Consider the following 13,530-nt stretch of genomic DNA (forward strand, 5'->3'; position numbering starts at 1 on the left):
TACTTAAGTATATGTGTTTACCTTGTGCACTTATGAACAGGGCTTTTTTTCAGCTGGAACTCACCGGAACTCATTTCTGGCGCCTCTCAGGTGAGCACCATTGCCATTCTAAGAGAATGAGGGAGGCATTCTAAGGACTCAGCTTAAAAAGGTAAAGGACCACTGACAGTTAAGTCCAGACATGAACAACTCTGGGGTTGTGGGTCTCATCTCACCTTACTGGCCAAGGGAGCCAGCATTTGTCCGCAGGCAGTTTTTCCGGGTCATGTGGCCAGCATGACTAAGCCGCTTCTAGCGAACCAGAGCAGCGCACGGAAATGCCGTTTACCTTCCCATCGGAGCAGTACCTATTTATCTACTTGCACTTTTGGCATGCTTTCGAACTGCTAGGTTGGCAGGAGCTGGGACTGAGTAACGGGAGCTCACCCCGTCGCGGGGATTTGAACCGCCAACCTTTTTGATCAGCAAGCCCAAGGCTCAGTGGTTTAGAACAGCTGCAATTAAATGTTTTAAATGTGTTGTAAAGTGCAATATACAAATGTGACACTAGATGGCAACTGTGAGCTATGACAAATTCAATGCATTTTTCAAAATGTTTTTTTTTTTTTTAAAAGTATTTTCACAGCATTTTTAAAATATGTGTGTAGATTCCACCATGGTGAGTTCCAGCACCTCTTTTTCTAGCAAGATAGCACTGCTTATGCACATTCATTTTATTTATGACCTTAGAATTCTTATTAACACCATGAACAGAACAAATTCATTAGGGCGCAAATGAAAACGATTAAAGTCCAGATCAGATCAGATGTAAAGTAGCTCCTTTGGTGGTAGAATCCAATGTGATTAGTTAAAAGGTGAAGAAGAATGGGCTCTGAGAGAGAGAAGAGAAAGACTTTTGAGGACATGCAGTGAGTCAGAGGAAGAATTTAACAGAGAGATCAGGGCTGGAATGTCAGCCTAATCTGCTGGCAATGTATCCAGAAAGGAATTTATAAACCAGAGGTACTACTGATTCCATGCCCTCATCCTTGGTCCCAGAACCATGCCTTTGCCATTAGGAGTCTGAGCACCTAGACCAGGGGTGACAAACGAAAGTGGACCTTCAGATGTCTCCAACTCCCACCAGCCCCAGACAGCATGTCCAGTGGTCAAGGATTATGGGAGTTGTAGTTCAGTAGTGACGTAGGGTGGGCCACTGGAGCAGCTTCTGCATTCATGGCAAGCAGGCTGCTCAGCATTGTAAACGGACTGCCTGCGTTGGATCTCAGAGGTGCTCTGATAGCATTGCTCCTCTCCATTCTTGGTACTTGGCAGCCCAGACTGCAGCTGAGAGAGCGAGAGAGAAAGCATTCCTTGAGCCCTCTCTCTGGACGTGAGGCAGCCTCATACCTTCAGCTAGTGCCAGGGAGCTCTGCCAACCCAAACAGGCTGTGTCCCCTCTAGGAGGAATTCACCAAACTTGGGAGAAAAATGGGGGATGTGTCCGTCCCAGATCCACAAGGATTTATCCCTCTGCTGGGATGTTTCAAAGACATAGTGGGCTGAGCAGGACTTTTGTGTGGACATTTGGCTAAACACTAAGTGTTAGAAGTGATGTTAAGATTCCCTATTTATTTGTTTTATCTTCTTGGGGGCTAAGCCTTACTGAAACATAACTCAAAAGCCACAAGCTGATTGTTATGTTTGCAACCAGTGCCTAAAATAATGCAAGTGAGGTGTGTGGGGTTTTTTTTTGGGGGGGGGGGAACCTTTCCCAGTATTGATAAGCACCTTCACTGAGCTCTTCTGAACACTGTTTTCATATTTGGTTTGGAACTCTAAAGCATCATGTCTGACCATTTTGGTTAAGGCTTGCCCCCGCTGTACGCAGCTTAAAACCCTACAGCTAGCTGTTTGCAAAACAAATAAGAAAAAAGGTTAAAAAGCATTGCCAAGCATTCTGATTTTTCCGCCTGTGAGAAGTGGCTTAACTGACTCACTTGTGTGAGTCAGCAGGAGTTCTTTGTTCTGTAGGCACAGATGAGACTGTAGTGTTCTTCAAGCTGTATCACATAGGTAGCGTTCTGATGTAATGGCAGGTAACCCAGGTAGCTGCCAGGGTGCACTCAACGAGCTACTTAATAGCTGGAACAAGGAGTACCAACAATGTATTGTCATTTGTAATGTTGTCCGTACTGAACCGCATGACCAGCATTGTGTGGACACTGGGTTTTCTTAAATTACAATTTGTGGGGAAACTTAAAGCCTCCATGTCCATTCAACAGACTGATGTGTGCACGAGTAATTGTGATATCGATACCATAAAAATAAGTGAACACCATGAGCAGGGGTGCCAACTGGAATAAAATATTGGGGGGCCCAGGTAAGCCCTGCCTCACGTGATTGATCACATGACACAGGGCACACACACCATTTGAATGGTAATGCCCATCCACCTAGGAGTTGGCTCCTACTATAGGGTTGCCATATGTCCAGAATTTCCTGGACATTCCTGGAATACTGCAGTTGGAAGCAGTGTCCGGACAGAAATCGGAAAAATGTCTGGGGGAAAACAGTACATATGGCAACCCATGTCGGCAGCGTCATTTTTGCCAAATTTTGCTCAAAAACTTTTCACATTTTGAAATATGTCAACCCTATCCTATGATCATGAGGTTAGTGAATGCGCAGCCCACATTAGAACAGCTAGTGGTGGCTGGTGGTCCATTGGGCCTGGTACCCAATAGTAGGCAGAGCCAACCAATTCTAGTCTTGCTCCCATCCTCCTCTCTTGATACCCGGAAAACACTTGAGACTAAGGAAGAGAAGCCGACAGGTAGCTGTCATCCCTTGGACCAGTTCGAAGTGAGAACGGAGGCAGATGGGAGCTGGCAGAGAGCAGGCTGAAGTTGGTGGGGCACTGCCCATCATAAAACCTACAGATATTGAAGTTAACCCTTTATTCAAAGCAATACCCCTTCCTAGTAGGTCTTGCCCCAATGAAGCAGTTGCAAGGACCAAAGGTCCCCGTCTTCCCACTGCTCCCTAAAACTCATCCTTCCCAAGCAACCTGAGATTTATCCACCTTGTCTGTCTTTGGGAAGGACCTCTGGGAGACCAGTGGGGAGGCAAGCTTATCACAGCAGGGGGTGGGGACTCCCTGGCTTCTTCAGCCACTTGCCTCATCTCTGCCTCTTGGCCCCCTTCCTCTCCAGCCTCTGCATCTGCCTCTGATTCTGGACTGCTCTCTGCCACAGAGTCTTCCTGCTCACCATAGCCTGTTACTTCTTCAGCTTCCGACACCTCCTTCACCCAGTCTGCTCCCTCTTCTCCCTAAAGATCTGTTGTCTTATCTCTCTTTGCTCCTCCCTCTTCATTCCTCTCCATGTTCTGGGAGACCATGCAGGAGGGGAGCCAATCATAGCAGAAGGGGGAGATTCCTTGTCTTCTTTAGCAGCCTGCCTCCCCTCTGCCTCTTGACACTCCCCCCTCCCACTCTGCTTCTGCCTCCAATTCTGGAATGCCTTCTGCCACAGCCTCTTCCTGCTCACTAAACCCTGTTATCTCTTCAGCTTCTGACACCTCCTCCCCCATTCCGCTCCCTCTGACCACTCATTGTCGTCCCACCACTACTCCCCTGGCACTGAGCCTTCTACCACTGGGAGCTCCCCTGAGGGTACCCTAGTTGGTGTCTCCCACTGCTCCTCTGCACCCAGCCACTCCATGACAGCTCATTTATCTAACCATAGTTTATGGCCAGCATTACGTGTGAACAAGGTTAACTTGTTCCAAAGTTGAACAAATGCCAGGGGGGGTCAAAAACTTTCCACGCCAGAGACTGTTTGGTCTATCCCTGCACATAGATTGATCAGTGGTGTGTGTTAGTGTACTTCAACCAAGTTCTCCCTCCGCATTATCTGGACTCTTTAGTCCCTTGAAATCTATGGTTTTCTGATGTGCTGCAGTTGCAAGAGGTCAGAGGTGAAGGAGAATAAAATATTGTTAATGAACCAAAAATCTCTTCTGGTATTTGAAGGTGCTAAGATAAAAGGTAAAGGACCCCTGGACGGTTAAGTCCAGTCAAAGGCAACTAAGGGGTTGTGGCGCTCATCTCGCTTTCAGGCCGAGGGAGCCGGCGTTTGTCCACAGACAGCTTTCCAGGTCATGTGGCCAGCATCACTAAACAGCTTCTGGTGCATGAACCGTGACAAGTGCCAGAGTGCACGGAAACACTGTTTACCTTCCCCCCGCAGTGGTACCTATTTATCTACTTGCATTGGCATACTTTCAAACTGCTAGGTTGGCAGGAGCTGGGACACAGCAACAGGAGCTCACCCCATCGTGGGGATTCGAACCGCCAACCTTCCGATCAGCAAGCCCAAGAGGCTCAGTGGTTTAGACCACAGCACCACCTGTGTCCTTGAAAGTATTAGCAACCTTCAAGAGGCTGAGGGTGCTTTCACGTGACCTGTTTACTGACCATTGACTCAGACATGTTTGCAGGGAGGTTAGGCAATGTTGACCATTTAGTGAGCTGATATGTTAGCAAAGAGGCTAGACCGTGTCACATCAAAGCAAGTGTTACCCACACTTTTCTGTCACTTTCCTTATTGCAAACAGTCCAATCTTTTAGAGAAGCACATTTGTTGGGTAAAAGCGCCAACCTGAATTTTCCAGTGGGTGATTGAATCCCACCCCAAAATAGTGAAAATTATAATAGTCTGGAACTGCCGCCAATCAGTTTGGGCACTAACTGAAAGCTAATGGGACAAAGCACATGATGTCCTTTTGTTTAGAGAGGTGATCAGATTTTTCTGTCATGGGAACTTAGGAGCATCACAGCAGCGCCATCGCTACAGGAAGGGGAAGCTGAAGTTTTTGCCCTGGGTAAAGCCTCCAGAGGGGCATCATTGAGGCTCACAACCTGTGTGTGTACACAAATGCATGTGCAGAGGGGCAAACTGGGTCTCTATTTCAGTGCAAGCTGGAATAAAGCCTAGTTTCACCCCTACACCCATGGGCATAGCCAAGGTTGGCCAGGGAGAGACAGCGGCCCCCCTTCAATAAAAATACATAGCTAACTGAGATTCTGCCCCCACCCCAAAAAGGCCTGCTCCCCCCCAACAAAAATCCTGGTTACGCCCATGCCGACATCCCAGAGCTAAGGGAAGAAAAGAGGAAAAATTACACTGAGCAGCCAGTCTTGTATGGTTAGGGTGGCTTACTTGAGCTGCACATGTAATAGATGCTTAGAACACAGGTAGGGACACGGGTGGCGCTGTGGGTAAAACCTCAGTGCCTAGGACTTGCTGATTTGTGGTTCGAATCCCCACGGTGGGGTGAGCTCCCGTCTTTCGGTCCCAGCTCCTGCCCACCTAGCAGTTCGAAAGCACCCCTAAGTGCAAGTAGATAAATAGGTACCGCTTTATAGCGGGAAGGTAAACGGCGTTTCCGTGTGCTGCGCTGGTGCTGGCTTGCCAGAGCTGCTTCGTCACGCTGGCCACGTGACCCAGAAGTGTCTCCGGACAGCGTTGGCTCCCGGCCTCTTAAGTGAGATGAGCGCACAACCCTAGAGTCGGACACGACTGGCCCGTACGGGCAGGGGTACCTTTACCTTTACCTTAGGCAAACTAAGTCCTGGGGGCAGGATCCGGCCCAATCGCCTTCTAAATCCGGCCCGCGGACGGTCCAGGAATCAGTGTGTTTTTACATGAGTAGAATGTGTGCTTTTATTTAAAAAGCATCTCTGGGTTATTTGTGGGGCATAGGAACTCATTCATCCCCCCCCCCAAAAAAATATATAGTCTGGCCCCCCACCATGTCTGAGGAACAGTTGACCAGCCCCCTGCTAAAAAAGTTTGCTGACCCCTGGCTTAGAAGGTTCTTTTCTCAGTTTCTGCTTCTTTGCAGTCTGATCAATTTGAGCTGGTTTGCGGCATGCTTATCGGTTCTGATGAGAATGGGCTAGGATTCTAACAGGAACTCTTTGGAAATATTTTGATTGCTAGGTTCTGTACTATATCTGCTAGCCAGGCCCACGTCTGTCCAGGAAACTTTGAAGCAAGTGCTTGGACTACATAACTTGGATGCAACCATCAGACCTGGTACTGACAACACAGCAGAAGCAGGAATGCACACGAATGAAGGGAAGTACTTGCATTAATTTGCAATCAGAAGTTGCCTTAACCAGCCTTCCTTATAGCAGCTGCTGGATTTTTACCACTTCAGTGAGAGCTAAGCATAAGATGCAAGAGTACGGGGCCTTTTGTGTCGTTTCCTCATTTGTCCTTTTTTCGGCTTGTCTTTTCATCCCTTTCTCCCCACATTCCCTTGTGGATGTGTTGTTGCTTATTATCCATTGTTATGGATTTCAGAGGGAACACTGAGAATTTTTTTATTTGGGACTACAGAAAGCTTACCAGAAAGGTTGCCTAAATATGAGCTGACACAGCTGCAGTACATATCACCCAGAACAGTATATATATAGCATAACACAGAACAGTAATTTGCATGTTTAATTCTATATGGCAGTTAAGAATCTCTTTGCTAGATGCAAGCGTGCTATTCTAGTGTCCCGTTTTCTTATGGCTAAAACTCTAGCAAAAAAATACCCTTTTAAAAAAGTTGCATTCAAAGGAATTTGTAATATCTGTATCTGGAAAATTACTGCATGTGGTTTCCCTATTTTATCCCTATTCCCTATTTTATCTTTACAACAAACCTGTGAGGTGGGTTAGGTTGAGAGAAACTGACTGACTGGTTCAAGGTCACTCAGTAATAAACTTCATAGCAGAGCAAGGATTGGGACCTGAGGCACTTTGGGTCGAATCCAGTACCCTCCCTGCGAAAACCGTATTTGCTTTCTGTCAATCACACACACACACACACACACACACACACACACACACATTTAAAAGAATATGAAAAGTAATGGACTAGTTTGTAGCCTTTGTGCTTGTAGAGCTGCATTTGAAGAAGCAAAGACAAAAGCTTGTGCAACTTTTTGGCTCTTTTGTGCTTAAAAATCTGAAGCTATCATATGATGTTCATGGGATACTGTCTTTACAGGAATCCACTGTCATGGATTACTCTGTGTGTTAATCTCTGCTTCCAACACATGAAGGCAAAGCAGGATGGGACAATCTCTGTGCACAGCTTCACAGAAACAAGCAAATAGCTGTAGTTTTGTCATGCCCAGAGCAATGTGAATTTTGCCTTGGAAAAAGTTTCTCCGTGCTTCCCAGACAAGGTGCCATGGTAGCTCTCAAGCCTTGTGTTTCCAGGGACACCATGTTCAGTTAAATGGGTGTATTGTGTTATGAGGACATGAGAGTATGACGGTATGAGAGCAGGCAATAAGAGCTTGCAATATGGGCAAAGGAGGTAGGTTTTCTGCTTCTAGTGAATTGGGTCTGGTGGGACAGAAGACAGGGATTCCAATCTGTGGTTATATTCTGAATTAACACCACTCCATACAATTTATGCCAGTAGCTCCCTGACCCCTAACAAATTCCAGGCTATGCTTGGGGCTTCTTTCAGGAACTGGAAGTTTCTCAGTAAATATGTCCCATTTTAGATTGCCAGTTTGGCCAGGGTAGAACCCCTATTCTAACTTTCTTAGCATGTCATTAATCTAATGTTTATTCCGATGATACTGGGTTCTTCACACTGGTTGTGAAGACATCTCCTTGTTCTTCCTATGATGTCTCTCTATGCAAAATGAAACATTATTCCCTATCTCCTTAAGGGAGGAATGTGGGTCTAACTCTTACCTCCCTGGCAGACAGAGGTCTCCTGCTTTCCACCTGAGCACCAGAACTACTCTGTACTCCCCAGCAATCCTATGCTCACATTCCAACACAGGTGCTCTCTGTGCATTACAATCCCCAAATGGACCCCCAAAATAAGAATCATGAGGCTCCCCTGTCTGATATTCTACTGGGAAGGCTACTCACTTTGTTCAGGTCCTAGCCTCTCCTCTCAGTCACTTCTTTTCTAGGCTAAGCATACCCAACTCCCTCAACCATTCCTCATAAGGCTTGGCTTCCAGACCCTTGATCATCTTGGTCACCCTTCTCTGCACACATTCCAGCTTGTTAATATCCTTCTTAAACTGTGGTGCCCAGAACTGGACTCGGTACTCCAGATGTGGTCTGACAAAGGCAAAATAGAAACGTACTATTATTTCCCTCGCTCTGGACGCTATACGTCTGTTGATGAATAGAAATAGCTTTTTGTGCTGCTGCATCACACTGTTGACTCATGCTAAGCTTTGTGGTCTACGAAGACCCCTAGATCCTTTTCACTTGTACTAGTGGTAAGCCAGGTGTCCCCCCCCCCAATCTTGTTTACAAAACTAGATTTACTCTCCCCGCATCTAGTTCCCACCCATAGTGCAAGAGTTTCTATTTAAGTTGGAGGAAAACTAAAAATACTTGCATTTGTAACCAAGTTTGCTCTCTGCACCATTCTGCTGGAAGAGTTCTGTGCAACTCAAAGCTTTGTTTGCAGACTCCCCATATCATTTGGAAGATGCACAACGCATGCTTAGGATGCCAATTGTCTCACTAGAGGGAGGTACTGTGCTGAAAATGCTTACTTCCCAACAGTCAGGAGCTTTGTTTTCTCATCCATGGCTTTCCAGCAAATGGTAACTGTGTTCCCTGCCTACTATTTGACGAACTGTGGCTCTTTCTGTTGTCCCTCTGCTAGGACAGAGGAACTGTAACTCTATCTTTTGTAGGAAACCGCTGATGGTTTGCAGGAGCTTGCCTGCCAAATCCTGGACAGCCTGTCTCCCAACTTCTCCTTAACAGCTAACTCCCATCCTGCAGGGAAGTTTGTTCTTGTATCACAATCCTCACTGTTCCAAAAGAACTTTCGATTCTGGTGGCTGTGGAGGAGATCCCTCTGCCTGAGGAATGTGTTCGTTGGGGTGCGTGTTTATGGCAGTGGTGGTGGTCTCCCTCACCTGGGGTCTCGGGGCAGACATCCTGCCGCTTGCCAGATGCACACCCTGCCAAACTATGCCTTATATAGAACCAGCCTACGAAGAAACCCCAAAACTGACCATATATGGTGAGTCTGTTGCTGCCCAGACTTCTGCGGCAGAGTGCAAAGTGCAGTCCAAGACGGTAGCTGAAGAATTTAGCTGTGGAGGGAAGGGGGGGGGTAGAGACCGGCCTTTTGCTGGAGCCAGAGTGCTCTGGTGAGCCCTGGAAGATGGAGGGTGCAAGGAGAAAAAGCGAATGGGTAGGAAGGTCTGTATTCTCTAATCATTCGGGGCTTAGCCCCAGACATTTCAGGAAAATATGAAGCTCCCTTAAACGCATCGGTCCATCTAGCCTGGCACCGGCAGTGAGCCTGCATTTTCAGACAGGAGTCTTTCACAGCCCTACCTGGAGACGCCAGGGTCTGAACCTGGAATCCTTTGCATGCAAACCAGGAGGCAATTCTTGAGTCACAAAACAGCGCCTCAAACTTGCAAAGGCACCATTTGTATCTCACGGACGGGTGCCCCTTAAAAATTCCCTGTTGGAAATCTGGCCTGGCCCTAAGCCTAGCGGTCTTTAACACAGACAGAAACAAGAAACAAGCTAAGCTTATGGGAGTAAAAGGAAGGTTCCATACATAAAGCACCACCCCTAAAGCTGTAGGATATTGAAAGGCCCGTGGTGAGCAAAGAGCCAATCCACTTCACTGATTAGCAGGTAGCGCAATCCTTGCCAAGCCATGACACAGCTGCCTCTGCTAGGGACAGAGATGTCCTATTTTTAAATGTATTTTATTGATTTTTTTAAAAAAAATAACATGGAATAACAACCTCCACATCCAACCCTACTCCCTTCCCACCCAAACCACCTTCCAAACAGAGGTTCCTTATGCCATGTGAATGATGGTCCGTTGCACGTGTAAGAAAAGGATGCCATATTGCAATACAGTTACCCTCTTCTCCTTTTCCAGCCAATGCCTTGACTTCCTCAGTTAATATTTCAGTGTGCCAGCATCCATACTTTCTAACTTGTGGCACTGTGATGACTGAGATGTAAAATCTGAATGGCACCCCCCCTCCCCACTGATTAACATGGGGCAGGGGCACAATCCAGTGGAAAGTGCTTCTGCATAAGCCTTCTTAAAATGAACAGATGCTGTGTGTGTTCACTTTTGCTAACCTTGCACAGGAGAACCTCCTGCTGGATTTTGCCTCATGCAGAATTATGAAGAACGGGTGGGGGGGCCCCTCACAAAACCCACAAGCCCCATTCTCAGTTCCCCTCTTTTAATCGAACACGCCTCCATGACCTTCTTTAAAAAAACACAGTTAAAGCACCCAACGAAAGCAGCGGCCCAACATAGCCTGTTCCCCATTCTGTCCCCCTTAGTGGTACCCTAGGCCTGTCACCTGAAGTGAATGCCTCTTTGTGCCTCTAGAGAAGAGTCATCCTCCCGACGGCTAACACACCTCAAGTCTAAACCCTGAGGAGCGTCTCAGCTCCCATCTTTCAGCCTGGACACTGAGGTCCAGCTCCGTGGTCCTTCTGGCAGTTCCCTCACCGCGAGAAGCGAAGTTTCGGGGAACCAGGCAGAAGGCCTTCTTGGTAGTGGCTCCCACCCTGTGGAACGACCCTCCCAGTAGTTGTCAAGGAGATGAATAACTGCACAACTTTTAGAAGACATCTAAAGACAGCTCTGTATAGGGAAGTTTCTAAGGATAGATGTTTTGTTGTGTTTTTAATATTTTGCTGGAAGCCGCCCAGAGTGGCTGGGGAAACTCCATCCGATGGATGGCTAATAATAATAATAATAATAATAATAATAGCTCTGTGACCACCTGCTGGTCAGCTTGCAGTATGGCAGAACCGCTTGTCTCAGGCTGAACCTCCTGGTCTCTGACAGGCCTAAAACACACAGGATGCCATTGTTGAAAGAGAATCCCCTCCCCAAGCATTAACTGGTCTGATCCAGCCCTCAGACAGAATATTTGTGGGGAAGGGGCCTTAAAGATACATTAAGGGTGAGGAGCAGCAGGCATCACAAGCCCAAAGTAAACTAGCCATAAAAACCTCTCTTTCGTCATATGAATTGGCACTACTGAAGGTGCCACATAATACCCATTTTCCGCATTTGTAAGGACTCGGGCATTTAGTGTGGCAGTTTGGAACTCCCTACCTATTGTGATCAAGCAGGGATCTTCACTGTACAGTGGTACCTCGGGTTACATACGCTTCAGGTTACAGACTCCGCTAACCCAGAAATAGTACCTCGGGTTAAGAACTTTGCTTCAGGATAAGAACAGAAATCGTGCTCCAGCGGCGCGGCAGCAGCGGGAGGCCCCATTAGCTAAAGTGGTACTTCAGGTTAAGAACAGTTTCAGGTTAAGAACGGACCTCCGGAACGAATTAAGTACTTAACCTGAGGTACCACTGTACAGTTTTCGGCACCTGCTAAAAACACTCTTGTTTAGACCAGCCTCCCCTGGTGCTTAGAAAGCTGAGGTGATTTTAATCTGCTTTAGTATTTTAACTTCAGTGTGTTTTACAATATGGTTGTTAATTTTTCACAATTTCATTTCTTTATTTTGGATTAAGTCCCAATATGTTTTGCTCCCACCCACCCCGCAAGGAGAGAAAATGGAAAAAGTGTTTTGTCAAAGGCAGGTTCCAAAATCTACAAACTGTCATTGGTAAAGAGGGAGCTCTGGAGAAGGTGTTCCTCTACGTTCTTCCCAGCATGGCTGCTGTGATAGGCTTTTGTCATGAGTGGTTTAGATGGTGCCAGACCAGGGGAGTGGAGTGGGCATTTTCAGATGTGAAACATAGGCTACAATCCTATGCCCATTTACCTGGAAACAGACCTCATTTAATTCAATGGGACTTGTTTCCAAACAGACATGTAGCAGCAAAAACTCAGGTTCCAAGTGCTTCTCTTCTGTGTGAACAACAACCAGGCATGAGAAAGACTCAAAACCTTTGCGTGAAAAAATCCCGTTTGACTGCGAATGCCTTTATCTTACCAGCACTTTCATATCTGTAAAATGGGTCGAACAGTGATCTTCCTCATAGGGAAAAAAAACAACCATGATCTAAGGTTGTTAATTATGCTGATCTTAGCTGTCCTAATCTCTTTCTTTCACACACACTTTCTTTCTTTCACGCACTTTCACAGGCGTGTGAAACCTTTGGCCCTCTAGATGTTTGCTGAACTAGAACTCCCATCAGCCCCAACAAGCATGCCCAAAGGCCAGGGATGATGGGAGTTGGAGTTCAGTAACATCTGGAGGACCAAAGGTTCCCCACAGCTAGCTAGCCCATATGTTCTTTAAGAAGGCAGTGGAGCAGCTAAGAATGCGAGTAGGGCTGTGGCTGCTTCAAATCTCACTTCAGTCACAAACACAGTAGGCAGCCCTAGGCAAACAGTTGTTCTCCTTGCCTCAACACCTCCATCTTCAGCATGGGGAATATTGTACTGCCCTAGTAAGCAGAGCTGTTGCAAGGACTGGAGAGTCTGAGGGAGCGTGAAGCACTTTGAAGGTTTGAAATGTGCTACACGAAAGAGAGGGTCTTTGATGCCTGAATTGTTCATCCTGGCAATGGATGGATCTCCATTGCCCATCATCTGGGGTACTCATCCCACCCTCTGCAGGTAACAGGATTGTCCCAGAAGTCATCATTTGAGTTTGCTTAGAGCCTGTAATCAATTAATTATTACCACTATTTCAGAGCATTTGTTTTCCCCCACCCCCATGTCCATTTGGGGGGATTAAAGAAAAGACAACAGACCTCATCAAACAAAAATCCTGAGAACAGAAACAAAACAGAGTTGCCATCTTAAAAGCAATTTAGGTTTTCTGCTAGTCCATTCCCAAACCTCGCACAGCCTGTTTCCTGAAGCCTTGCATGGTTTTCCTCCTTGCCTTTGCCTTCCTACTTGGGCATGTAGTCGCATCCTCCCTATTCCCTTCTCTGAGTGAGTAGGTGCCATGAAACAAAATGCCCTGCTGTTCTGCGCAGGGCTGATGTTATTAGATTTGTAATGCAAGAGGCAGAAGTCCCACTCGAATAGATTAAGAAGAACCTCACAACTCTCAGTGCTAGGACACACACATACACACCGCTCCAAACCAGGCATTGTAGATGTCCTTACCTTATTCTTGACTTCAGCTGACATGCCATAGGCTGGGCCCCTGATGAAGTGTGTCGTAGACATGTTGCACACGTGTTGTCCTCTGCGCGGTTTGCTCTCTGTGTGTGTTTTGGTGCCTTCCTGGTGCACGGCGTGTCTGCCTCTGCGCTGCTTTCCCTGCAACTTTTAAAAACTCTTGGCTCTCCGGCTCTCCCCCTCCTCCTGCCCAAGGGGGAGTCCTTCCATTGGCCAGACAGCATGGCCAATCGCCACCTGCCAGGGATGCTGATGTCAGCCTGTTGGTATTAAGAAATGATGGTGTCATTTTTTCCACCTTGGGGGGCTTGGGGGGCATCCAGTTCTTCTGCTGACTCAATTCCCTGATGGATGTTTTAAATATTTACAGAAGCCCTTGTCACTTCTGAGCAT

The 13,530-nt window shown here is 46.9% G+C and overlaps 1 protein-coding gene across 1 annotated transcript in view; it reads right to left on the minus strand.

Moving 5' to 3' along the window:
- CNN1 (calponin 1) overlaps positions 1–13,279 on the minus strand; it is a 39,752-nt gene extending 26,473 nt beyond the window's left edge. The window contains exon 1 of the mRNA XM_081894728.1: positions 13,123–13,279. Within this exon, the coding sequence (XP_081750854.1) occupies positions 13,123–13,185 (63 nt within the window). The 5' untranslated portion in view covers positions 13,186–13,279. The remainder of the gene's footprint in view (positions 1–13,122) is intronic.
- Positions 13,280–13,530: the final 251 nt, after the last annotated feature.

The sequence above is a fragment of the Podarcis melisellensis genome (genome assembly GCF_964234715.1).
Source record: "Podarcis melisellensis genome assembly, chromosome: 17".
Taxonomy (NCBI): Eukaryota; Metazoa; Chordata; class Lepidosauria; order Squamata; family Lacertidae; genus Podarcis; species Podarcis melisellensis.